Source organism: Pseudochaenichthys georgianus, chromosome 12, assembly GCF_902827115.2.
Source record: "Pseudochaenichthys georgianus chromosome 12, fPseGeo1.2, whole genome shotgun sequence".
Lineage (NCBI taxonomy): Eukaryota > Metazoa > Chordata > Actinopteri > Perciformes > Channichthyidae > Pseudochaenichthys > Pseudochaenichthys georgianus.
In genome coordinates this window covers 25,701,542-25,728,816 of record NC_047514.1, presented here as the reverse complement: position 1 = coordinate 25,728,816, position 27,275 = coordinate 25,701,542, and the positions used below count along the sequence as shown (strand labels likewise).

Here is a 27,275-nt window from a genome sequence, read left to right as displayed (position 1 = left end):
AAGTAGTGCCTGCTCTTATTTGAGGTGCTACACCCCCTGTTGTAAAGTGTTACCATCGAATCAAAAGCACATGTAACCCTCTGCAGTATTTGGGTAAGATTTCACTGTGTAAGGCAGACATACGAAACATATTGTAACCAACAGAAATCTTACTGCAAATACACTTCTCTGACTTTTCACAGCTGTCAGAAGCTCAGTTTATATTTCTGGTTTAAGGTGTGAATAACTTTGAACATGACTTTTGGCAACTGTCACCTTTGAACCCCTCGTGAGTGTGGGTTTTATTTTGATCCTAGTGCTGTGCTCTGCAGGTCTGTGGGTCTGAATGTCCCGTTTGTGTTTCTCTTCCTGCAGGCGATGAGCTGGCAAAACCCAGAGCGCCAACACCATACGAGTAAGTATGGATGTGTTTTTAACATGTTGACGCCATCTTGTTTCGTATGGAAGGAAGTTGTGCCTCTGTCTGCTGTACATGCTTCTCATTTGAACTTGACCCTCTCCCCTGCAGACTCACCAACAACGACCTTCTGTCTCTGGACCCGTTCGGCCCGACCCTTGCAGCAGGCTCCTCTTCCTCCGTGTCTTCATCAACAGGTAATCCCTCAGGCCTCATTCTTTCAGAGTTCACCTCCATCTTATTTATGCTGCTACAGGATCCCTCAGAACATGTGTCGCACCAATAAGAGGTTACTGCACGTCCTTTTTCATTTGACCTTCTTGACTTTTCCGTCCTGGTTTAGTTTAGTTTATTTTATTTTTTTTAAATCTTGTGCTCCTCCTGTTTCCTATACGTCTCCCTGAAGTCTCGACAGTCCTACTGCGTCATAAGTGTTTGACTTTGAAGTGTTGATAGAGTGATTCTCACCAGTGTTTAAACAGAGTGACATTAGCGCTGACCCATTGCCTAGGCTAAGCGTAATCCACAGTTAATTGGCACCTAGTGGAGGTCAGGGGTCGGCTATAAAGCTCCCTGGCACGTATGTTGTCAAACATTGTCTCGTTACTGTCAAAGGTCTCGGCTTAAAAGTCAAAAGAGCATCGCAGAGTGCCCTGATTAAGATACTGTGATGGGATGAAGGCCCCGCCCACAGTGGCCTGTTAACTCTCTCTGTGGACGGGGCAGCAGCATCAGCACACATGACACTATGCATAGGTCTGTGCTCACTGAATCAAGCCGCATGGACGGGATGTGGTTTCATATCTTGTATGTATTGCTTTGTTCTGTACATTTCCATTTGTTTTACATATTGTTTTATTCCTTTGCTTTTTGTTTTCTTCCACATTTTTTGTCTGAGTTTAAAAAAAAAAAGATGTTCCTTGTTTGTTTTATTCATTTGAACTTTCCTTGTTAGACCTTGCCTCTGTCTTCCTTTCAATCCCTCCATCGCCATCTTTTCTGATGAATGATTCAGAGGTCGTTCTGCCAGAGGCATCAGGTACAGAGTGTGCCGTTTATCAGACTGTCCGACGTGTCGCTGCCCTTCTGCTGCATGGTGCTTATGTCACATGTGTGTTGAATGCATGTGGACAGGTATGACCTACTCTAATGATCGGGATGTGTGTCCTTACGTGTGTAACACATCAGGGGCATCGCCTTGCTCATTTATCCCTGATGAGAGGTTACATTTTCAATTCAATGCGTCATATTTCCTCAAAACGAAGGATACTCAGAGTTCTACCTGTGCTTTAAACTTGCCGTGTGCTAAAATACAAGATCTGTGATTCCCGTTTCGAGTTATGTAGTATTGTAGACCGTGAGGTAACAGCCACTTACTGAAGATTAAACAATGTGTATATATCGGTTTGTTTCTGTTGAAGTAACCCCGACTGCGTGTGAGACGGTTAAAGTGGATACACATATGTTTTAAACACCTAGAAAGGACATGAAGACTACTTTAGTTCAGTACCACAGGGGTGCTTAACATTTCGTTCACCCTGGGATGTTAAAAAGTAGCAATAAAAAAGGGGGAATACTGGACAGAAGCGTAGGACAGTTCTCCAAATGCTTTAAATAACTCACTATACTACTCAAATATGTGAGTTGTATAAGGTTTGGCAATCAGTAATACAATATGTTGTTACAGGCGACATTGAGACACCCCGAGCCAAATGACCTCCAATTGCATACAAAAAAAAGACCTGCAGAACTGTCTATTTGTGTTTGTCAACAACTTTGAACTGCATCAACACAGAAGCAAACCAATGGGCACGCACGCATCACCTCGTAGTGTTGACTAATGTGAAAGGTATTGTTAAACATGTGACTACGTGTCTGATTGTGTCCTGTATCGCTCTATCACTCCCGCGGCCCCCCAGCTGAGGCGGTGACGCAACGGGAGCGCTCCCCCCCTCTGGCAGAGAGCCAGCAATCCAAAGAAGTGTCCTCTTTCTCCTCGTCCACTTCCTCTCCCTGGGACTCCCCAGAAAACCCTTTCCAAGCCCTCAAGCCCGTGCCAGCGAGGGCCCAGAGCGCCCCCATCACCCTGCCCACGGAGCTCATCGACCCCATCAGAAGCCCCTCAGCTGCCAGCCCCCCAAAGAGCGGCGACGCCTTCTCCTCCTCCTCCGTCAGCTGGTCCCAGAGCCAGTGGATCGCCTTCAGTGATAACGTGGCTCCAGCGCGCCGTCAGGGGCTCAGTGTGAAGGAGCTCCAGAGGCCCCACACCGGCCCCCCCCGGTCCGCCCGCTGCCTCTCTGACGACTCTGCCGACGCATACTGCAGAGAAGACCCCCGCTTTACTGACGTCTTCTCTGGGATTACAGAGAGGGCGATGGCAGCAGCTCAAACAGGCAACGCATTGAATGGTAACATTATAACTGATGCTCAGGTTGTGATGTGGCAATGCCTGACGTTTGGAGTTTATTTCTATTTTTGTTCCGTTTCTTTTTGTTCTCCTTTTTTATTGTGAAGTTGAAGTTTGTATTTTTTGCAGTGTTTTCATTTTGGTTCAAGGAAAATGCTCGTCTAACTCCCGCCTGCTTTGCAACATGTTTGTATTTGAGTTTCTTTTTGTGAAATTAATTTGGGAATGTGTTTTTCTTGTGAGGTAACGATTTTCATGTTTTGCAATTATGTTTTTTAAACTTCCTGCATGATGTTTTGCATCTACTTGAATTCATGTCTGTTGTCTGCCACCAACCAGTACAACCTCCATGTGTTTCTGTGTGTAGCGCCTTTACCAAATCGACCAACCACCCCCCTCACAGCCGGAGCCCTGGTGCCCCCACCCCGACCCTCTTCCAGGCCCAAGCTCCCCACAGGGAAACTCACAGGAATCAATGAGATTGTGAGTCACTGCAGGAACACAACACTATTGCTATAAAAAGAACATTCTGCCATCGTAATACATCCTATTTATGACTCCCTTCACTCAGGTGCGGCCGTTCAGCCCAACCAAGACCTCCGATGCCAGCCCCCCTCCCGCTGCGCCCCTTGCCCGGGCGGAGAGCTCCTCCTCTTTGTCCTCGAATGCCTCACTCAGTGCCGGCAACACCCCCACTGTCGGTAAGCCCCCCGTAGACACAGAGAGTCCGTCTGCTTTTCAACTCCTCGCCAAGTTTCCACCCACCTTTTGTCCCTGCATACGATCAGCTTTTCATCCTTCCTCCCTTGACTCCTCTCCTCACAGGAGCCGAGCCTCCCTCTGCTCCCCCCCTCTCCTCCCCAGAGCAAGAGCTGCTCTTCCTCTCTCCTTTCTTTCCTCTAAGCCAAAGTGAGTCCGCCTTTCCAAACTCCCTTGAGAGACCCTCCTGTCCATGCGGTCGTGCCCTGCACTCTGAACATGTCGCATGTCCCTCTCACATCACACTGAGGCATTATCGTGTTTGTGCTCTCTGGGTTTTTCTTTTATCTCATTCTTTCTTTTTGTATCGCTTGAATTTGGCGTAAAGAGGACGATTCGTTCATAGCCAAGCTGCCTACCTTTGAGAAGCGCTGTGAAACACCAGCAGGTATGGGTGAGATCATGCGAGAGGACCCTCCTCTTCTTTAACTCAAACTAACCCGTCTGTTCGACTGGATGGACAGTGATGCGTTTCTTTGTGTGTGCTCACATATTCAGATCACTCCTCACATGTGTCCTCCCGTTAACTGCATCACTCTAACATTATACACATGTTGTTGTTAAAATAACGACGTACTGAATGATTTGACTGGTAAATACTTAGTTGACTTAACTTTGAATATGCTGTCTGAAGCAATCCACTGTATGTATAACTAATATAATTAATTTGAAGTATAGCATCTGGAGCATGATCTACTCAAAATGTACCTACGTTTTCTTCATTATGAACATTAACAGAATGTACTGATTTGAAATGTATGAATGAGTGAATTGCAGTAATACTTCTATATGATGTAGTGCAGGGGTGTCAAACTCAAGGCCCGGGGGCCAAATCCGGCCCGCCACTTCATTTTATGTGGCCCACAAGAGCTTGCAAAGAATATCATTTATTTAAGTTTATTTTAAAGTTACGTGCTGCTTTACAGGAGAACGTTGCCCATAAACTACATGTCCCACAATGCATCTCATTGTGTGACATGCGCAATGAAGCGACTTGCAATTATTTCCCCTAGACTTCTGCTTTCAGACGTAGGTAATTATTAAGTTATTACCCTATCCGATAATAATCCAATGCAAAGGAAATATTGTAAAATAATACATTATTTTATATTTATTATGTATTTTTATATAGTCTTAAAGTTACCACCGGCCCTTTGAGTGCAACCATAATTCTAATGTGGCCCGCGATGAAATTGAGTTTGACACCCCTGATGTAGTGCATCTGTGCATGGTCAAGCCTTCTGGTGTGAACGTCCCATCAGGCCTCTCACTCTGCGCCTCTCTCTTTCTCAGGAACGTCCCGCGGCCCCAGCCCTGTGACCCTGGCGTCCCAAGATGCTTTGCCCATTGCCGTGGCCTTCACAGAATCGGTTAATGCTTACTTCAAAGGCGCTGACCCCACTAAGTGAGTCTCACATGACCTCCTGCTGCTCAAAGGCCCAAACATGGACCTGCACGCATCTGTGTCCATATTTGAACTGAAACTTCACCACGAATGGCGTTATGAGTTAAACGGTGTCATTCTGCATGATGTGCACTGCACTCGGAGCCTTTGGTTTTGTGTGTGCACCTCCCTCCCGCTCTGCATGTGTGGATATGTTTGCGTGAGTGTGACACCATTCTTTCAGAGTGGATAACCGACATGGGGCAGATTATAGTCCGGGGCAGAGAAAACATACAGCCGTTAACTGCTGTTAAATTGCTGCTGTGCGAAAGGCTTATTTTTGCAGGGCTTAGTAAATGATACGTTTCATAAGCAATGCAGCGGAGACACGGTGCGAGGTTCAGACACGCTGTGGACAGTTACCACCGCAGACTCACATCTCATCTGAGAGGAGAAGCTGGATTTATATTACTGGAGAAGCAGATGTGCGTGAAGAAAGGTGGAAATGGAGATGTGTTGCATCTAAAGCCAATAGCCGCGTTCACACTGCGGTACTTTTCCCACAAAGGTTCATGCGAACTTAGTTCATGATCGCGTTCACACCAAAAAGAGCCGGTACTAAAAGTAGTTCATGCGAACCTTTTTACCCCCTCGAAAGTCCCTGCTAGACTTTCGGGCGGCTCATTTGTGAGAAAAGAGCTATATTTCTGATTGGCTGGGCGGATTGCAAACCACGCCCCGTAAAACTCCCAAAAAGTTTTGTGAAGCCGCCATTTTATTATCCTCGCATTAGCATTATTAGCATTAGCCCAGCGCAGAAACGCAGAGAGACTAACTTATGGCAACACAAAATAAAACATGGGAGCGGTGGAGATGAGGAGGTGTCGTCGTTCTGGCGATTTACTCGGAAGGCTTCAGTAGAAGCTGCTGGGACTCCCTGCAGCTTCTACTGAAGCCAGTCCCCAACTCCGGGACTTCCGGCCGGGGACTTTGGGCGGCAGTACACGCCGTGAAGTGGTTTGCGGCCTGCCAGTAAACCCAAAGCAGAAGAAGAAGAAGTGACGTCAGCGGCTTCATTTGCCTAATCCTCCCCCAGGGACTTTTTCTGGTGTGAACGCGATCTGTACTTAGTTCATGAGAACTAAAGAGTTCGCATGAACCTTTGTGGGAAAAGTACCGCAGTGTGAACGCGGCTAATGTGTTTCATGTGTACTCTAAAGGGCCTTGTTTACTGGATATATTTGTATACAAAGCAGATTATAGGCTAAAGTACAATACATAACCACAACAAATAGGTCCTATTACTGTGAGTTTTGTTCTCAGTAAGAGTAGTGATTAACTCTCGTGTTCATCATGGATTTTCTAAGAATAAAATCCAAACAGGCTCTCATTCCAGCTTCTTAAATGTGTTCATTTTATACTAATCTCTCTTTGCTTTTTAAATAAAATAGTATATATGGGTACAGACAAAATGTAGAGAAGGCAGCTTTATTTATAGAGCCTCGTGTAATTACAAAGAAACCCAATGCGCTATGTATTCAAAAGACAAGAAAGAAAAACATCTAGCATATGCAACACAGCGGTATAGAAAAAATATAACGAAAATAGATACTATTTATATATTTACTCCTTATTCCGGGGACATTTGAAAAGGAAAAAAAGAATCAAAATAAATACCATATACAGTTATACACACAGTCCATACACATCCATATATGCTCCTCGAAGGCCTGAGCTTGGCTTTAAATCAACATACAGTTTTTATAGATGCAGAAAAGCATTTGAGAAGACAGTAAAAGCACCTTCACAAGCTGCTGATGTTATTCTGGTTCAACCCAAATGGAAATCTGATGAAAAAAGAGGTCCGATGGGGTCATTGATTGAAAAGAGGGGCGCTGAGAAAACCCCTTTCTGACATTCATAATTCACGTGAACGTGTCTGCGTTCCACAGGTGCATTGTGAAGATCACAGGAGACATGACCTTGTCGTTCCCCATGGGCATCATCAAGGTGTTCACTGCCAACCCCTCCCCCGCCGTGCTCACCTTCAAACTGAAGAACACCAGCAGGCTGGAGCAGATCCTCCCCAACCAGCAGCTGCTGTACAGGTGAGCTGTGCACAGGAGTGCGTAACACATGTTTAAGGAAGTCTGAAGAACCAGATGAAAACCTGTCCGAGTGGTGGTTAAGTGAAAGAGGGGTTTGGACGCGAGAGCAGAGGAAGTGTAGTCTGAGTCAGTACGAGGAAATTCAATTAGTAATCTGACATAAACCTATCATTAGGCTGTCAGGGAAGTATTTTCCAGCAGGCTTCAGCAGCCGGCCTCTCATCGGCCCACGTCTCTTCTGGAATACTTCACACGCTGAAATGGCAGACTTCATACAACAGCTGCTTAAGGAATATAGGAATCTACCTCTCACCTCTTTTGTCTGTCAGACGTGTATTTTACCTCACATTCGTTTTGTTTCTATTTTAAAACTACAACTGTTTTAAACTAATTGAATGTGACAAGTTCACAACGGTTCTTACAAAGTTTAGATAAAGTACATGTGTTCTGGTGCAGTGCATGGTGGGAATGAAATGGAATTCATGATTTAGTAGCTGGTTGGATGCAACAGGGTCATTCTTTCCAAGCTATTGGAGCTTAGCACACAAAGCCAAAAAGAGCGATGAATAATTGAGCCTCTGATTATTCAGAGAGTGTGAGTGTGTGCACATATCTTTCTGATTGTGTCTTTTTATCTAGTGATCCTTCCCAAAGCGACTCCAATTCCAAGGACTTCTGGTTCAACATGCAAGCGCTGACGTCCTACCTCAGAAAAGCCTCAGATCAGAATCCTACAGCTTCCTATTACAATGTGGACATCCTAAAATACCAGGTGAGTCCGCCAAAGGCCAGACCATAACATAAACCGGATAAAATAACTATATTTAAGAATTACAAATATGTTTCCTGAAGTGTTTCACAAGAAAAAAGCTAAAGAAATGATCCTGGTGAGGTACAGCCAGTGCAGTGTCTTTTTTATTTTCGATAATAAAAGGTAATAACAATGGTAACCGAGTATTTGACTACTGCTGTCTGTGTGTCAGAGGTCTAAAGGATCCTCCAGCCATTAACACATGTTCTCATAATATTAGTTTGAACCTTTGTCTCTGCTCCTGCCTCACAATCTTCCTGGGCCAGTTAGGAATGTAATTAATGTGTGGTCCCTAACTTTGTAATTGAATGTACTGCTCGAACATCATGTTATAGTCTGGTTCAGACCTCAGCTATATACTATAAGCCTACTGTGGTCCTACGCTGGTGGAGCCTCACACGCGAATGCCCACACTGGATGACATCATCTTTTAAACAAACCCGAAAAGTCTTGCTTTACAGCTTCAAACCAGCGTATTTACATGATGACATTAGTTTATATTGCATGTGCATACAAAAGTTATTGTGAAAGATCTACCTATAAAATCCAACTTGTCAGCACTATACATAAAAACGTTGAATAAATCTTGATAAAAATACTCAAAAACTCATGTTGATATAAATTATTTTCAACGGTGTAACCAGATTTTTTTTTTTTCCTACCTAAGACTTGATAGTGTATACTTTTTTTTAGCTTGTATTCTTCAAAAACATAAAACAACTAAATCTGTTTGTCAGATCTGCAATATTAAAATAATAGTTTTTTAACACTTTCATTTTTTGAAAGTTTTCATTATAAAGAAATATCATACAGAATGTCATTGAGCAGTCAAATACATACAGTCGATGCAACAGTGCACATTTCAACTAGACTGAAGCAGATGCATTACACCCCCACCCCAGCATGAAAGAAAACAACTCAATACAAAATGAAAGTAGGTGATACATACATAGAACATTTTGAAAAAGAAATAAGAAAACAGTAAATGGGATAAGTATACAAGTTTTCATAACGGACACAAAAACAAAATGTATACAACACATACAATATTGCTATTGAAATTGTGGTAGACCAGATTTCAGCAGCACACAATCATCTTCAAAATGTTAAATCCAGCTTGCGAAAATAATACTTTTTGATTCAGTTTTTGATTTTAAACATAGTCTAATTTCATTACGCTAATTGCTCAAATTTGCTCAAAAAAGCTTTATTCTTACTAATGTTCCAAATGTCCACTCCACTGCTGCGTTCAGGTGCAGTCAGACGGGATCCATTCCACTCCTCTCAACCTGGCTGTGTACTGGAAGTGTACGCTGAGCACATCCGACCTGCGGGTGGACTACCGCTACAACCCCGAGTCCATGGCCCACCCCGGACCCCTGTCCAACGTCCAGATCCTAGTGCCTGTGGACGGAGGGGTCACCAACATGCACTCCCTGCCCAACTCCATCTGGTAAACGCTGTTCCATCAGTGGGAGAACACAAAGTGTGAGGCGCGGAACAGAAGCAGCTAATACTTCATTTCTTGTTTCTTATGTTAGGAATGCAGAGCAGAATAAGTGTCTGTGGAAGCTGAATGACATCTCGGAAAAGTCTGAAAATGAAGGTAAATCCTGCTTTTCTTCTTTGTTTGCAAATGAACTGTCAATGGACTGTATTTACAAAGCACGGGTTCAGTCTTTGAGACCCCTCAAAGCGCTTTTACATTCAATTCAGCTTTCACACACATTCATACAAAGGCAGCCTGCTCTGATAAAACAGAAACGTTGACTTTAATTAAATGTATTTTTCACATAACTGTTTAAAGTTAGTTGAAAGCAATAACATTACGTTTTTATTATGCTGTCAAAATGTAACGCATTTAACGCATGTGCAGAATGGCCCGCCCCATACGTGCCACCAGTGGCAGCGCCAGGGTATGGCTGGGGTAGGCTACACCCATACCAAGAAATGGCTTAGCCCCACCATGAAAAATGATGTTAAAGTAAGCAAAATAAAGTCTGCCAACTCGCGCGGAGTAACTTGCACAGACAGCAGTTAGTAAGATTGATTTCAGTAGCCACGGTTTTGAAAACCTTTGTCACGTAGTGATCGTCTTCTCAATAGAACATCTTTGATAACGGCGTGGTGTTGTTGCAGGAAGTCCCGACGGAGAATACTCTTGCTGTAGTACAGGGCAGAGCCATATAATAGTAATAATATGGCTCTGGTACAGGGGTGCACATAACTGGTACGCAGGTTATGTGCGTAATCTGAAATGCGTCCCGTCACTTGTGTCACAAAGCGCATTTGCGTACCGACGTACTTGTGAAGCTTTTCCAGAAGGCGGTTCGATCACCGGACGACAGAGTCGGTCTCCGTGTGCACAGACGGGGCTGCTGTTAACGTCGGTCTGTACAACGGACTTGTGCCAAAACTACGCCAACCGGCTGCGGAGGGAGACTCCACCCCATCACTGGAGAACTGCGCTAAAACAGCTGATCACAACGTTCACACTCTGTGGTCACGAAGTACTCCACTAGCCGCCGCCGCCGCCCCCCCCCCCCCCCCCCACGTAATGAATTAAGACCCCATGGTTTGATGATTGATAGGTGTGTGGGTTGTCTTTCATTTTGACACGCAGAGAAAATGTTATAATAAACATAGATACTGTATGTTAAATGGATATATCCGCCTTCTTTCATTTATCTTTCCATTCCCAACAATATACATAAATAAATGGCATATTTTGGACATAGTTCGAATGGTGATTAATCATGATTAATTCATTTTTAAGATGTGATTAATCTGATTAAAAATGTTAATCGTTTGACAGCCCTGTTTCAACTAACCTAATACAGTTATGTGAAATGTGTTGACATAATACATTTAATTAGAAATAAACGTTTGAGGTTTGTTGTGCCACAGGCTGCTCATGAATCTAACACGATCACACGTTCACAAACCGATGGCCATGGGAGCAATTTGGGGATGGGTATCTTACCTAAGGTCACATTTTGACTGCAGGAGCTGTGGGTCAAAAATACAAAAAAAGCACTTAAACATGTCATGTACTGTAGGCCTTGGAACTGATTCACCAGCACGACAATGGTCTGCCTGGCTGGAAGTGAATATATCTGCACTTTCCTTGCTGTTTGGAGTTTCAATCTTTATGGTTTTTGCACTTATTGTAAGTCCCTTTGGATAAAAGCTTCAGCCAAATGTAAAAAAAAAAAAAAAATTCTCATTGGAGGACGGCCATCTCGCTCCTGAGCCACAGCTGCCCTAATTAGAATGTTTGATCAAAATCCTGCCTGTAGAGATTGTGTGCATTGATCAGCGAGGGTGTACAGTAAGTGAGGGTGTACAGTAGGGTGTACAGTAAGTGAGGGTGTACAGTAAGTGTACAGTAAGTGAGGGTGTACAGTAAGTGTACAGTAAGTGAGGGTGTACAGTAAGTGAGGGTTTACAGTAAGTGTACAGTAAGTGAGGGTGTACAGTAAGTGTACAGTAAGTGAGGGTACAGTAAGTGAGGGTGTACAGTAAGTGTACAGTAAGTGAGGGTGTACAGTAAGTGTACAGTAAGTGAGGGTGTACAGTAAGTGAGGGTTTACAGTAAGTGAGGGTGTACAGTAGGGTGTACAGTAAGTGTACAGTAAGTGTACAGTAAGTGAGGGTGTACAGTAAGTGTACAGTAAGTGAGGGTGTACAGTAAGTGTACAGTAAGTGAGGGTGTACAGTAAGTGAGGGTTTACAGTAAGTGTACAGTAAGTGAGGGTGTACAGTAAGTGAGGGTGTACAGTAAGTGAGGGTGTAAAGTAAGTGAGGGTGTACAGTAAGTGAGGGTGTACAGTAAGTGAGGGTGTACAGTAAGTGAGGGTGTCCACTGTACAGTAAGTGAGGGTGTACAGTAAGTGTACAGTAAGTGAGGGTGTACAGTAAGTGAGGGTGTGCACTGTACAGTAAGTGAGGGTGTACAGTAAGTGTAAAGTAAGTGAGGGTGTAAAGTAAGTGAGGGTGTACAGTAAGTGAGGGTGTACAGTAAGTGTACAGTAAGTGAGGGTGTACAGTAAGTGAGGGTGTACAGTAAGTGAGGGTGTACAGTAAGTGTACAGTAAGTGAGGGTGTACAGTAAGTGTACAGTAAGTGAGGGTGTCCACTGTACAGTAAGTGTACAGTAAGTGAGGGTGTACAGTAAGTATACAGTAAGTGAGGGTGTACAGTAAGTGAGGGTGTGCACTGTACAGTAAGTGAGGGTGTACAGTAAGTGAGGGTGTACAGTAAGTGTACAGTAAGTGAGGGTGTACAGTAAGTGAGGGTGTAAAGTAGGTGAGGGTGTACAGTAAGTGAGGGTGTACAGTAAGTGTACAGTAAGTGAGGGTGTACAGTAAGTGTACAGTAAGTGAGGGTGTACAGTAAGTGAGGGTGTACAGTAAGTGTACAGTAAGTGAGGGTGTACACTGTACAGTAAGTGAGGGTGTACAGTAAGTGAGGGTGTAGAGTAAGTGTACAGTAAGTGAGGGTGTACACTGTACAGTAAGTGAGGGTGTACAGTAAGTGTACAGTAAGTGAGGGTGTACAGTAAGTGAGGGTGTACACTGTACAGTAAGTGAGGGAATGTATTTGTGTCTGCCCCCAGGTGCCGGGTCCCTGAGGGCCAAGTTTGAACTGTCAGACGGACCCTCGAGCTTCTCCACCCTGGCAGTGCAGTTTATGAGTGAGGGGAGCACCCTCTCAGGGGCGGACATGGAGCTGGTGGGGGCGGGGTACAGACTGTCTCTCAACAAGAAGAGGTTTGCTACAGGTATGTGGTGCTGGATCGTCCTCACCTACCTGATACTCATGTCATGCTCCAGAACTCAAACCTCTGTTCCGTTCTGCAGGACGCTATATGGCCGATTGCTGAGGTGACCCAACGCCATGAAATCAAAGCGTGTCAGACACCAGCGGCTTCCTGACCCTCTGGATGCATCGGAGCCTTAGCCTGGGAGGCGAGGATCTCACTACAATAAAACAGCACTGAGTATTGAACACTGTTTAAAAAAAAAAAAGAATAAAAGAAGACGAGCTTTCAGGAAATGTGTAGATATGAAGTCTAATAATGCTTTCTGATCAACTCGCTTGTGTATAGTCAGAAACAATTTATGAATTAGATATAAATCTATATTGTATTTGAAATCAGAAAAAAAGTGCACTAACAATCTTTAACATGCTCTTCTTCCTCTTATAGTCATTTCTCAAGAGGCTATCGGGAATATAAAACAAACCATGTCTGCGTGGAAGAAAATAATCTGCTCTTTCCTCTTTTCTGTGAACTGTACATATTAACTCTGATTATTCTGCTCGACCAGCTCTGACTCCACGCTCGAATCAGTTCTGTTTACTGAACCTTTCTCTTTCCATGTTTGTCTTCTTCTCATCACGTGCAGTGGAGGTGTAATCTGTCTTCAACACACACTTACACGACGGCACAAGCTTGATCTCTTAAAACAACAAGTGCTTTTTAACAAATGCAAACAATCTGACCTCAGTGCCTCCTCTTACTGTGGATCAAAAGGCAAAACACGTGCGTCAATGATTGGCCCACATGTGGGTAGCTTTGAATCGCCCCGAGTGGGGTCTGTGATCAGCGGGATCTTTTTTAAATTCTATGTTTCCCCTTTCAGTCATGGCTTATATTTTTACAATTCTTAAGCCCTTCATTTTTATACTTTTTGACTGTAAAACATTGTGTCAAATGTCAGTTGCTTTAAAAAACGAATCGAGAGAGGTTACCCTAAATAACTTGCAGCCTTTTTTTAAACTGGTGTTTTTTGTATCAAACGTTGGTGCCCTATTAACGGAGGAATGTGCCTGAATCTAACGTTTCTCTCATCTTGTTTGTATACTACAACACAGTCAATGAGAATAGCACCAACAATGTGCCAGTCTTTTTTTTTACTTCTACTATTTGGATGTTGAAGGGAAAATCTCCTCTTTTTACAGCTGCCTTCCAGCAACGAATGAGTCATATTGGCCTTATTTGATTGAATGTAATCATCAAACTGTTTTATAGCTTGTATGTTTTCTATTCAACGCGCGTCTGTTGACTTGTACCCTCTCTCACGATGTAGGTGAGGAGAAGCACAGTAAGGCCAACTAATGATGGACATGCCTTATCGCAACGTGTTGACGCTGAGTGATCCTGTGTTGTACCGTGGTTAGATATTGTGACACAGTCCTGCCATTGACCTGTGATACATTACTGGCCTGCCTTTCCCCCAGTGCATGCTGGGAGAAGCCTCTTTTAACTATACACAGCACAAGCGGGTATAGAAAATGGATGGATGGATGACCATGTTTGACTCTCGTGCTTCATTTCTGTCTTTTACTAATGAAGGTTGCTGCAGAGGCTGCTGTACTTCTTGATGGAGTACTTTTATGTGTTTCATTGTCCGAACCATGTAGCGATCCTTTAATTGGTTAACATGCTGGTGGATGTAGTCGGTCACGTGGAAGCTGGGATTCAAAATGGATGACACTTTTTAGTGCAGGGGTTTCTAACACTGACCTCTTGGATGGGATTTTAGAAAATAACGTTTCACATCCGGCTTCCTTTGAACCGTCAGCCAGAGAAAAGGCTCGATACGGCCGGTCATTTCAGCTCATATGCATACTTGATTCACCCTTCACATCCTTACCAGCTTTGTACACTTCTGGAACACGATTCAAGCCTTTATTAATATTCTAGAGGCAAACAATAACCCTTAAGATGGAAAGATCCATTTCAGTCTGTTGTGCTGAAATGTGGTGTCACTCTGAGCTTCAACCAGGTGTTTGAAAGGAGTGAGTTCACACTTCAGTCGTAGCACCAGCCATGTGGACAGGGAGACATCAGCGTGCGGCGGCTCGGTGCTGCCTTTATGACGCATACCTGTGGTTTGGATCAGAACAGCCAAAGGCATACAAAGAACAACAAGTAAACAGATTTCACGTTCAGTGTTAGCAAGCTGGTTCTTGCTCTCCTAACGGAAAGTACACAACAAAGTAAAGAGGCTCCTTTCCCCTCACTTTCACATCCTTCCTTTCTTTCTTTCTATGTTGTATTGGACAGAGTTTAAAGAGAGCATTGTTGTGTAAATGATTCTCTTAAATTGTACATTTTTACCAATATCTCAGCCACTTTCTGTCTCAACTTTATGATTGCTCATTGTGCCTGTATTAAATGTGTAATATATGAATATATACAAATATATTAAAATGACTAAGGGTGTTCTGTGTGTTTCTTTTAGCCTCGCCATCGAGATCTAGAAAGAGCTTCAATCATATCTCAAAATGTACTGATTTGGTTTGTACTCTTTATAACGACAGCGACAATGATGTTATTTTCCCCGTGTGTGTGTGTGTGTGTGTGTGTGTGTGTGTGTGTGTGTGTGTGTGTGTGTGTGTGTGTGTGTGTGTGTGTGTGTGTGTGTGTGTGTGTGTGTGTGTGTGTGTGTGTGTGTGTGTGTGTGTGTGTGTGTGTGTGTGTGTGTGTGTGTGTGTGTGTGTGTGTGTGTGTGTGTGTGTGTGTTGATGGGATCCCATTGAAATGCTCGAGATCTTATTGTCCGCCTTAATTGGACACTTGTTCTGACAGTTAAGGTTTATAAGGTGCAGGAAACGGGGTTTCAATTTCAAAAGTTATTTGAAATTGAAATCGCTGATATGGAGCAGGGTCGACTATGGTGGTTGCAGAAAGAAGTCTGGTTGATTGTTTAGAGGTCTATGAGGAAAGCACCTTACTTTAACTTGGTATATTACCTCAGTCAGGGGTCGGCAACCCGCGGCCCTTTAAGCCCTCTGCTCTGGCTCCCTTGAGCTTAGACAAAAATAAGAAGGAAATAAAATAAAAGTATTTGTAGGACTATTTATATTTTTGTTGCATGGTTGAAAATGTTTCGTATCTTGTATTTTGAGGTGATACTGTGACACATAAATAAAAAACAAAACTGTTTTAATTAGGTCAACTAAAATATGCATCACATCCTGCTCCGGTCCCGCGCGAGCGCCTTTTCTTGGAGGCGAATAACCCCCGGCTCGATGAGCGAACTATGGATAAATCAAAGAAAAGTACCGGAGGAACACAGGATTTAATTCTGCGTGGACAGAGTTATCTGCTTCCACAGCAAACGATGCTGGCTTACCGGTATGTTTGATATGTAGAGAGAAGTTAGGCTTGTTTGAGACAAGCAAGACCTGCGCAGTTGCGATCAACGTCTTGCTAGTGCGTTGCATGATGGTTAGTCATTTTGTCCGACTTGCTCTGGAGGCTCGCCCACATGAGACTTTGAAATCTCGCGGGACAAAGACGCCCGCAGCCTTGAGAGCGAGGCGAGTTGGCGCAGTTGGCGCAGTTGCTCTCCACGAGCTGCAGAAGCGAAATGCTTGATGGGAAACGGCTCGCTGGTATCTCGAGCTGAGCGCTCATTGGTGGTTTTTACCACGTGCTGCTGATGAAACTCTCCAATTGGCTGGCAAAAGTTTGTTGTTGTTTTGTGTCAGTTTTACGTCGCCACATCCATTCCCATTTGTCATCATTGTTCCACAATGTTTATCATCATGAAATTAATATCTATATATTTTATACTATACTGCTTACCGTTTTCATACTTTATATATCTTAGCATATTCATACACACTGTTCATACTGCTCACAGGCTGATATCTAGTGTATTCATACACACTGTTCATACTGCTCACAGGCTGATATCTAGTGTATTCATACACACTGTTCATACTGCTCACAGGCTGATATCTAGTGTATTCATACACACTGTTTATTCATCATTCAATTCATTCTATATGTTATTCTGTAGATTGTGTACATTACTTTCCACTTCACTGCTTGTTGCACCTGGTTAGAAGCTAAACTGCATTTCGTTCAGAGGCGGATTTAGGATTGTAGGAGATCCGGGGCTTAGCCCAGGAGTTGTTGGGCGGGGGTGCAGGGGTAAAGTGCTATTTTTTTTACAAGTGGGGGGTGGACCAAACATCCTTTAGGGGGGTCCGGGGGCATGCTCCCCTCGGGAAGAATTTTTTTAAAATATTGAAGTTAAAAGCATCAATCTGGTGCACTTTGAGAGCAACATTAACCCTACCTTAATAATACCTTAAAGGGGACATATCATGCTATATTTGAACAATATATTGTAGGGCCATACCTATATAAAGTATATAAATAGTTTTTCTTTCAAAATACCAAACAGATCCTGCATTTTAGCCATGCCTCATTTCGCTCTATTTGCTCTTTCCAGCGCTGTTTTTGCAGGGGGCTGATTCTGTGAGCTGCACCACGCCCCCCTGCAGGAGAGGGGAGCGTGCTTTTAGATCAGTTGCTGGGCTGCAGCGGGGAGAAAAAGAGATCTCCGTCCTCTGTGTTTTATTCTTATATTATTATTATATAGAGTCGTTATTCATTTGTTTTAAAGCTCAATAAATAACAAAGAAGACCTTTGACCGGCACTTTTCTAATTTTGTCCGGAAGATTTAAACTTTAACGGACATGTTGACCGGCGAAATAAAAATCTAACTGAAACTCTGCCGCACGGTCCCCTCGTTCCTTGGAAGAGCCGGAGAGGAGGGTGTTTGTCATCTGCTGGTGGACTACCGGAGAGAATTACAGCGAGGGAGGGATTGCATTGAATTACAGCAGCGGGAGCAAACACTTGCCTCGGGGAGGGAGAAAAAGAGCCAGAGCAGAGTATAAAGTCTTCTTCGCTGCTTTTGTGGCAGACTACAGCGCCACTTACAGGCCTGGCATATGTACTACAGCGTCTCCAGCGCAATGGCCGGCCGTGGCCCAACCCCACATTCCCCTGATAGGTGGAGAATTGACCAATAAGCGGAGCACCACTTCTGTGACGTAGAAAATAATTCAAGATCAGTCTGTATCAGATCCGTTGCAGCCCCGTTTTTAGAGATTTGGGTATGGAGGAAAAGAGAGAGGGTTGTGTTTTCTGACACTTGGTGAGTTCCCTGGAACACCGAGGACTAGGGGTGTAACAGTTCACAGAAGTCACGGTTCGGTTCGTACCTCGGTTTGGGGGTCACGGTTCGGTACGGTTCGGTACAACAACAAAAAAGCAAAAAAAAGTCCCAAATGCATAATTCCAGGTTTGTTGTTATTTACTTTTGAACAGTAGTGCAAGTTTCAGTTTAAAAATAAGGAACTCTGACATTTTGAATAATTAACTGTATTAAACAGTTAAAAACAAACCACAAACAGTACCACACACACTCAGATGGCCATAGTATCTATAATGGCTGATGTAAAACAAAAAGGTTTCATCAAGCTGTAAAACTAAAAAGAATGTCTTGAAAATATTACATCATAAATAATAAGAAAGTGTTTCAAGAACGCAAAGTCGTTGAAAAAATATGCCAAAAGCTTCCGTTATTTATTTTGGTCTCTCGGCTCTCATGTCTATTGGCTTCTTAAAAACAGCGGGGATCAGCTGTTGAACTGCTGTTGTCTTTTGCCGGGCTCCGGTGATTGGAAAATCTGGGTGATGCCTTCTGATGTGATTTAGCATGTGTGGTGTGTGTTCCCATTAGCATACCGCACCGCTATCGTTTTATAGATCTATTCTCATCCACCATCTTTGTTTGTGACGTAAAGAGTCACGTTTCTGAATCGGGCACTCTGAGTGGATGCAGTCACAGCCAATCGGATTCAGAGTGTTGCCTGTCAGTTCCGTTGCTATGGTTCCGTTGTTATGTGTACTGAAACGAGAGCCGGTATAATTCCATGCGCGAAAACAAAATAAAAATTGGAATACGTTATTTTAGTGTCTTAAAAGTAGACTGAGGTATGAAGGGTTAACGTTACATTTTAGGATAATTTGTAGTCATGTTCTGTATACATACTAACATATAAGGGTATTGACTTAGTGTGGTTTCTCTTTTTGTCACTGCTTTTAATTTAAACTGAGCTGTTGTGTTCATCAGTAAAGTGGAACTTCTGTGTGAACTATTCATATCTTAAACTGCACTGTAACTTGTTATTCATGTATTTTTTCTTTTATCTTTTACTGTTTTTAAATGCCTTTGTCTGAATGTCTTTCATTTTTGTAAAGCACCTTGAATTGCCTTGTGTTGAAAGGTGCTATATAAATAAACTTGCCTTGCCTTGGTTACTCCATGTTTACTAGCTATAAGATTAACGTTACAGTACATCACTCTTTTTCACTCCTTACTCAGTCAGCCAGAGTGCAGATATCACCATTAGATTCACAAACCTGAAACATCCATTTCTTCACTGCTGGTGATGACATTGTTGTCAGCTGCTGATACTGCTGCTGCTGCTGCTGCAGCTTGTGGCGCCTGCTTCGATGAAAATAACTTTCTAATATCCATAACTTTATAGGCTATTAGCTTAAAACTCGTCAGGCACTAGGAAGGATCACTTCTTCTTCAGGGCAGGGAAGGCTACGCAGTACGCAGGCTAATGTCCTGCAGCGGCTGCCTCTCTGGTGGACTCCGGTACTGCACATTACTCCCGAGACATTTAAAAAATATATATATATTTTAATTTTTTTTTTTTTAAGTGAAACATCCGGGGCTTTTCAGAAAACATCCGGGGCTTGAGCCCAAGTAGCCACCCCCTAGCGCCGCCTCTGATTTCGTTGTCTCAGTACCTGTAATATGTGCAATAACAATAAAGTTTCTCTTTAAGTTAAACCAAATCATTAAAATAAAATCTATTGTAATGTAATGATTTGGTTTAACCTTATTTATTGAATACATCATTTAAAATGGCAAGATTAAATCAAATTACATCCATGTTGTACACATCATAAAGCTTAAAGTGGCAGCTCAAGAATTAACACAGCAGCAGGTCTGTTCAATTCATGCTCATGAAGCTTCATGTGTGCGGATCTGAAGGGACTGATCATTTGTAGCCTGTCCACCTATCAGTTTTGCAAACATTAAGAGGGAGGAGCATTTCTATTGCATCCACTTCATCTGCAACGAAAAACGCCAACGCAATTTCCGCCATCGCAAACCCAGCCAGTCAAGCCGACTCCGAGTCCGAGCTGTCCGATTTAAGACGAGCTTTTTGACACCTCCCCCGGCTGCGATCGGCTACTCTCGTCTACTTTCGAGGCGAGCCGCAATGTGTCTCAAACAAGCCTGTTGTCAACGGTGCTGCAGCCTTTACAACAAGGGAGAGGAAGACAGTTGACGATTTTCAGTCAGTAATTCAATGGGGTATGTCATTTATTTCAGAAAACACTTTTTGTTATATTCCATGGAATGCTCTTAACGTCCCGATAGCAATGAATATATTAAATGCTTTGACAATAAATACATACAAAAATTAATCTCCAGAGATTAATTATATTCTGAGCCGGCCCGGCTAAAATAACTGGATGGCCTACCTGCCTGTCAGCCTTCCATCTGGGCACAAATTTATCTCGTGCCCTCATTGATCATGTGCGCGTTCGTGTGTGTTGGAGGAGGGACTCTGTAAGAAAGTCTGAAAGAAGAGGCATATTTTTTCCGGTTGTGTACTTTCTAATTCGAGCGCACTCGAGCTGGTTTCTCCATTCTTACCTTCCCTACCTTTAACTCTTTTTAGGGTGCAGCTATATGTTTTATTTATTTCAAAGTGGGCCCATTTTAATAATATTTTTTTTCCCTTCAAATGTGCAGAGGACTCCCCAAGTGCTGTGTTTAATTTATTTTAAAGTAGGCCTGTGTATTATTTTTAATTCTCTTTGTAAGAGTTCTTTGTTTCTTATTAGAGGTTAACAGTTTTATATCATGTAATAAATAGCCTAATAAATGCAAAAAAACTGTAGTTTTTGTTTAATATAACAATAAAAAACTATGAAATATGTTTTGCGGCTCCAGACAAAAAATGTTTTGGAAAAAGGAGCAAAATGGCTCTTTTGGTCAAAAAGGTTGCAGACCCCTGACCTCAGTGGACATTGTAAACATGAGTGTGTTGCCCAAATCGCGAGTTTCGAATCTTAACGTTATGATGTTCTTTTTGTAAATGATCTTCCTGTTTAGAGTAAAATAAAATCTATGTAGGGCCTGCTACCTTGTCATGGTGTAGTCCAGTCTGGGTGTTTAGGTGTTATCTTGGATCTTCAACCTTTTGAGCAATGTGTTTTCAGTTCATTCAAGTACATGTTTACATTCTGGTCCCCTTGTGTGTTGTGCTTTGCTCCAAACTCTCTTTTCCCTGCTGGTGAATGCCCAAACGCCAAACCTAAGCATATGTAGCAAATATCCATCTAACATTTCTAAATCCTTGCAAAATATGCTGATGAATTGTTGTAGGCTCAAAAGTCAGGATTTTCAATAGCAAAAGAGAAAGGCTATTGTCCTTTTTTCTTTTAAGTAAACACAATCCATGCAGGAAGACAGGGCATGAAAACAAAGCTCGACACCACCACACATGTTTCTAATGTAGGAGCCTCATGCAGAGCTTTGCTTAGGAGGATGTATGCATGACTGTGTGTCCACGCTCAGCACTACATCAACACCTTGTCCATATTTACACACTCAGTCATGCCTTGTGTCCCTCGGCCAGAAGACCTCCTCCTCCTCGCTGTTTGAATCACCGCCTGAGCTGCCTTTTCACAGCCACATGTGTGAGCCATCAGTGTTGACTCCACTTTTCCCTGTCCGCCTCACTCAGACGCGGAGAAGGAGATCTTAGGCTTCCTCCTGTATGATGTTATTCTCTTCCAGGCCAAAGTGAGATATCTGAGCTGAAGTCATATTCAGAATCTGTTGGTCCACATGTAGGCTCTCGTGTGGTCAGGCATTTTAAACAAGTTGAGCGGATCTGTGGATTTGAGTGCGTTGATCACACAAGTATAGCAGCCTTCTAGAGGGAAACGTGATGGAAAAAGCTTATTCGACATGATCTGCCTGCTTGCCAAGAACTAGATGAGAAGATTGATTCCACTCTCTTGTATGCTAAATGAGGCTAGAGTACGTTAGCTTAGCTTAAAGACTGCATACGTTGGAACAGATAGCCAGGATTAGATCGAAGTCATTTTTTAGAGGTCGTATTGTGTTGCTCTTAAGGCAGAAATGCTTATAAGTTTGAGTAACATTTTATTCATTTGTATCCCTCATAGTTGTAGGAGTTTAGTCTAATGTTAGTGAACCTACATGTAAGTCATTCGGGTAATTTTCATCCACATTTGTATTTTTAATTTGTCAGTTATTATTTATTTATTTTAGTCTTTGTCTTCTGAGTCTAGTCTCAAATGTCCTCCTTCAGTCATCTGGTTATAACAGTTTACTAAATCTAGACTAGCCAAAATATATTATTATTATTCATATAAATCAGACTCTACATTATATATTTTCTTTAATGAAGAAAAGGTTTAATGACTTAGATCAGGGGATTGATCTTCTCCCAAATGTCAAACTAGAGTGTAAATCTGTGCTCTGGGATGGTGGATCTGTCTGGTGTCCATTAAGAGGGTCTGAATCATCTCTGAAACAGTGGAGCAGAGGGAGCATTTAGTCTATGTTGGTCCAAAGGCCCAGTGGAACCATAGACTTGAGTTATTCTAGGATCCAGCGAGCGAGCCCCACATCAGTAACATTTATGGACAATTGAGAATTGATGTGCCTATTTGATCTCACTCTTCACCACGAGGAAGGCCATCTGAACAAACATGCATGGTGTAGGTTTATTGCACTAATATGGACGCTGCTTTTTCTTTGCTACTCCTGCTTAACTCCAAAACCCAGACGACCTCTTTAGAATAACTCAAACCCGGATCACGTCGGATTCCCTTTCAAAGGAATCTGTCAAATTTCCCTTCAACTGTTTTATTTTGGCAATAAAACCATGAACAAAATGCACTGTTAATCAAACTGACAAATAATGTATTACTTCAAAAGGACTTGGACAAACGTATTTAATCTGTCTGACACCGGCGTATCACCAACTTTATAATCAGCCAGCCCATCATATTCAAAACACATGTGAGTGTTTTAATAGATGTTGGGTATTGTTACCAGAAGTCAGAAGATTTAAATCTGTTGACAGCAGCTGCCTAGCAAGTATCTGCTCAAAATGACATTTGTTGTGTAACATGTCATCACAAATACCCAGGTGTGTTTTCTCCATGGGGGATTGCTGAATGGGCCTACTGCTAAACCTCTCAGGGGGCCTCTAAGCCAGAACCATGCGTGAAGTTGCTCAGTTAAAGAGTCGCTCAGGTCCAAAACTGAAGCGAAGTATTTCTATGCATATAATTGAATAAGGAATAGTAAAAAAGAAAGTATAATTGTTCTCCTAATGTGTTGCGCTACAGCATAGATTTGTCATTGAGGTCCTTGTTCACCAGAGAAATGGCTTCTTCTGTTAGTGGTGAATTGGGGAGACATTTGCGCCACCAAGGTGTATATATATATATATCTGAGAGTGTTCAACATGGGTACTTCTGCTCTGGAAGTACTCCATTGAATTAAAAATGGTTATTGATCATTTGTAGACGGTTTTCTGTTTTATAAATTACTTTTGATAATGTAGTGTAGAAGTTTGCAGAATAGGTTTCTTGGAATTCAGTTTCCTGGGGAATTGTTCAAGTTTGTGTTCCTTGTTAAAAAGGAAATGCATTGCAATGCTAATTAGTGTGAATGCTGTTTACAACATTCCACTATAGTTCTTCAAATCTTTATTCTTCAACTTCATCTTCTTATTCTTACTTCTTCCGTACGTTTTTTGCCTTCGAAAAACTTCAGCATACTTTCAGCTACAGAAACCATTCAAATATCAAAAATATTCAGCCTTTTCTGCACATGATGGGAAACGTTCAACTTTTTCAAAAATATATTGTACTTTTTGAAATATTCAGCTTTTTAAACTCTTTTTTTAACATGTAACTCAATGGGAGGAACCTTCAAATCCTCTTTTCCTACACCGTGCGCCAAATGCTACTCCTTCCACATACTTTCAACTCAAGACTTCATTCCAACTTTAATACGGTCACAAGACCTTCAGCTATAAAACATATTCTTCAGATCTTTGATATCTTTTACACTCTTTGAGATATTTAACTTAGTTTGGAGCTTGGTAAAGAGGCCTTCTTCAGATTTGTAGAACATTAGTGTGTATTGCACAGCTCGTTAAGGCAGAGTGCGTGATGTCACTGCTAGAGTGCAGCAGAGCTTGAAATTCGCCTTCATTCTTCTTCTTTTTTAAACCTGCCATAATTCCCAAACCCTACACTCCTTGGACATCATTTTTCATGAACAACGTAGGAAAACCTCTCCTACGTTGAAGAATTTAAAAAAAATTATTTGTAACAAAATGCCTCTTGAGGGCATGAAGAGACAAACACTTTCAACATGTCTCCATTAAGGCCCATTGTAAATTCAGCCTGATCTTTCCTCAGAGCAGCAGCTGCACACCTTTTTATAAATCTTCCAAAAATGCCACATTATTGACCCGAAAGTACACAAAGAGCCAACACACTCTCACTCCCTAAGCGTCCAGGAGCGACGTTTGGTCAGTGTCCGTGGCGTCCAGTTGTGAGCTCCTAGGCTCCTTCAGCGTCATAAAGGGACGCAAATAGCTTTCAACTGATTGCAATGTATTCCCATCTGCGTCGGGATTTGACGCTCATGGAAGCACGGCATTCGTTTGTGTCGGCTGCCCTTAAAGGCAATGTGAGCGTCCATTCCCATTGGATAACGGAGAATTGTACACCCGGAAGTAAGTACTCCTCTTACTGTCGATTGATTTTACAGTGCACTACTCATCGACTAAAAAACACCAGATTATCCTCGTTAATTACACAACATTGATTGGTTTAAATTGTGTGCAATGCTTTTGTATTTTTCCCCTTCGATTCGGAGAAACAAATGTTTTTTCGGAGTAAAGGATGGCAGAAGACACTACACTACCCAGAATCCCCAGCTATCATTTGGACTACACCATGTGCTCTGTTGACAAACCCAGTGATAGTCCTCAAGCTCTGTGATTGGAGAGTGTGCTCTGAGGGTTAGGCCAATTCTCGAACAGCACTTGAAATGGGATGGAACCACAGCAGACTGTCTAAAACTGGATTTGAACGGGTCCCCCCCCTCCCCCACCCCGTCCCCAGAACTACACATGCTGGCTATTCTGTTTCGCAACATGTTCTCTATGGCACGTCTCTACTGGGAGTTGTAGTTTTAAAAGACGTTTTCGTATTTCCCATAATAAGAAGTTGCCAGTATTAAACTGTGTACATCCCTGGAGGTTTAGGGGACAGGAAACACTCACATTTAAAACATATAATTAATAAATGGGTGAAAATTGCTTGTGCCCATAATGGGCAGCATTAATATATACACACACATGCCAGCTAAGGTCAGAAGAGCTTTATTTAACAGCTGGTCTTATGTGTGTGACCCCTGTGATAACATTACATTACATTAATTGATGAGCCTGAAACATGCACTTGTCAAGGTTCAGAGGCACATTTTGCAAATATGGCAGTAGCCATCGATCAGCTTAAGATAAGATATACTTTATTGATCCCAAGTTGGAACATTTGCGTTACATCAGCATGTGTAACAGTTGTAAATATGCAGTTGTGTTTATTTGTTTATCATTTAGTATAATCACACAAATTCTGTGTTTTATATTTAACAATTCTGTGTTCTTTATTTGATTGTTCAATACCTGACAAGGCCGGAGATGAAATATCTACATACATCTTATAAGAGTATAATACATTATGTATAATATCAGTTCAAATAAGTGCTTCAACATAGTTAACATTGCTGGAGGTATGCACAAATACTGATAGATGTCTTGTAATGCACTGTTGAGGAACCTGCAACCCAAGTTTTTCATTCAGTGCAGAACTACACCACAGTTGTGTAGGCTTATATGATATGTCAATAAACCTTAGAAAATCTTGAAATCTTGAAAGGGATGTGCAAAATAGTCATTATATACAGTCTTTAATGAACTATTAGTAGAGAATAACGAGTAATGAATATATTTTATAGGGATTCTATTAATATCTAATAATACAAATAATGAAATTCAATAACATGCTTTAACCACTAGGTGTCCCTTTATATCAGCTGTGCACCTTTATGGTGTAAATACAGCCTATCTACCAATTGGATCAAATATAAAAGTCAGCCGAATTAGTGTTGATACTGCAAGGAGACGTATTGTGTGAAAATAAATGTAAGATGTTGTTTAATGGCTGATATATTTATGATCCACTTCACGTTTTCAGTTCCTCATATTTGTCTAGAAGTCTTCTCATCAGGGCTCTATAAATACAGAACTACGGCAGATATGTAATATTTAATGCAGCCGAACCGTGTATTACAATGCCTTTATGTGATGACTTTCAAAGAGAAAACCAAGCACACTCGGAATAAAGTATTATTTTTAGTGCTGTCAAAATTATCGCGTTAACGGCGGTAATTAATTTTTTGAATTAATTGCGTTAAAATATTTAACGCATTTAACGCATGTGCAGAATGGCCCGCCCCATACGTGCCACCAGTGGCAGCGCTGGGGTAGGCTACACCCATACCAAGAAATGGCTTAGCCCCACCATGAAAAATGATGTTAAAGTAAGCAAAATAAAGTCTGCCAACTTGCGCGGAGTAAATTGCACAGACAGCAGTTAGTAAGATTGATTTCAGTAGCCACGGTTTTGAAAACTTTTGTCACGTAGTGATCGTCTTCTCAATAGAACATCTTTGATAACGGCGTGGTGTTGTTGCAGGAAGTCCCGACGCAGAATACTTTTTCTGTAGTACAGGGCAGAGCCATATAATAGTAATAATATGGCTCTGGTACAGGGGTGCACATAACTGGTACGCAGGTTATGACGTAATCTGAAATGCGTACCGTCACTTGTGTCACAAAGCGCATTTGCGTACCGAAGTACTTGTGAAGCTTTTCCAGAAGGCGGTTAGATCACCGGACGACAGAGTCGGTCTCCGTGTGCACAGACAGGGCTGCTGTTAACGTCGGTCTGTACAACGGAACTGTGCCAAAACTACGCCAACCGGCTGCGGAGGGAGACTCCCCCCATCACTGGAGAACTGCGCTAAAACAGCTGATCACAACGTTCACACTCTGTGGTCACGAAGTACTCCACTAGCCCCCCCCCCTCTGTCGACTTTCCTGAAGTACTCCCCCGTTGATAGAAATCAACACGTAATGAATTAAGACCCCACGGTTTGATGATTGATAGGTGTGTGGGTTGTCTTTCATTTTGACATGCAGAAAAATGTTATAATAAACATAGATACGTATGTTAAATGGATATATCCGCCTTCTTTCATTTATCTTTCCATTCCCAACAATATACATAAATAAATGGCATATTTTGGACATAGTTCGAATGGTGATTAATCATGATTAATTAATTTTTAAGCTGTGATTAATCTGATTAAAAATTTTAATC

At 42.2% G+C, this 27,275-nt stretch overlaps 1 protein-coding gene across 6 annotated transcripts in view; it reads left to right on the top strand.

Annotated features, from left to right (window-relative positions):
• fcho2 (FCH and mu domain containing endocytic adaptor 2) overlaps positions 1 to 15,097 on the top strand; it is a 67,913-nt gene extending 52,816 nt beyond the window's left edge. Inside the window, exons 16-30 of one of the 6 annotated variants that reach the window (XM_071205049.1) lie at positions 355 to 394; positions 509 to 594; positions 1,353 to 1,436; positions 2,317 to 2,805; positions 3,172 to 3,287; positions 3,376 to 3,505; positions 3,630 to 3,713; positions 3,892 to 3,951; positions 4,857 to 4,968; positions 6,900 to 7,055; positions 7,695 to 7,827; positions 9,120 to 9,319; positions 9,408 to 9,472; positions 12,485 to 12,649; positions 12,729 to 15,097. In XM_071205049.1, the coding sequence (XP_071061150.1) occupies positions 355 to 394; positions 509 to 594; positions 1,353 to 1,436; positions 2,317 to 2,805; positions 3,172 to 3,287; positions 3,376 to 3,505; positions 3,630 to 3,713; positions 3,892 to 3,951; positions 4,857 to 4,968; positions 6,900 to 7,055; positions 7,695 to 7,827; positions 9,120 to 9,319; positions 9,408 to 9,472; positions 12,485 to 12,649; positions 12,729 to 12,751 (1,943 nt within the window). In that variant the 3' untranslated portion in view covers positions 12,752 to 15,097. The remainder of the gene's footprint in view (positions 1 to 354; positions 395 to 508; positions 595 to 1,352; positions 1,437 to 2,316; positions 2,806 to 3,171; positions 3,288 to 3,375; positions 3,506 to 3,629; positions 3,714 to 3,891; positions 3,952 to 4,856; positions 4,969 to 6,899; positions 7,056 to 7,694; positions 7,828 to 9,119; positions 9,320 to 9,407; positions 9,473 to 12,484; positions 12,650 to 12,728) is intronic. The other 5 variants (XM_071205050.1, XM_071205051.1, XM_071205052.1 and 2 more) reach the window with 5 other exon arrangements.
• The last annotated feature ends 12,178 nt before the right edge of the window (positions 15,098 to 27,275 follow it).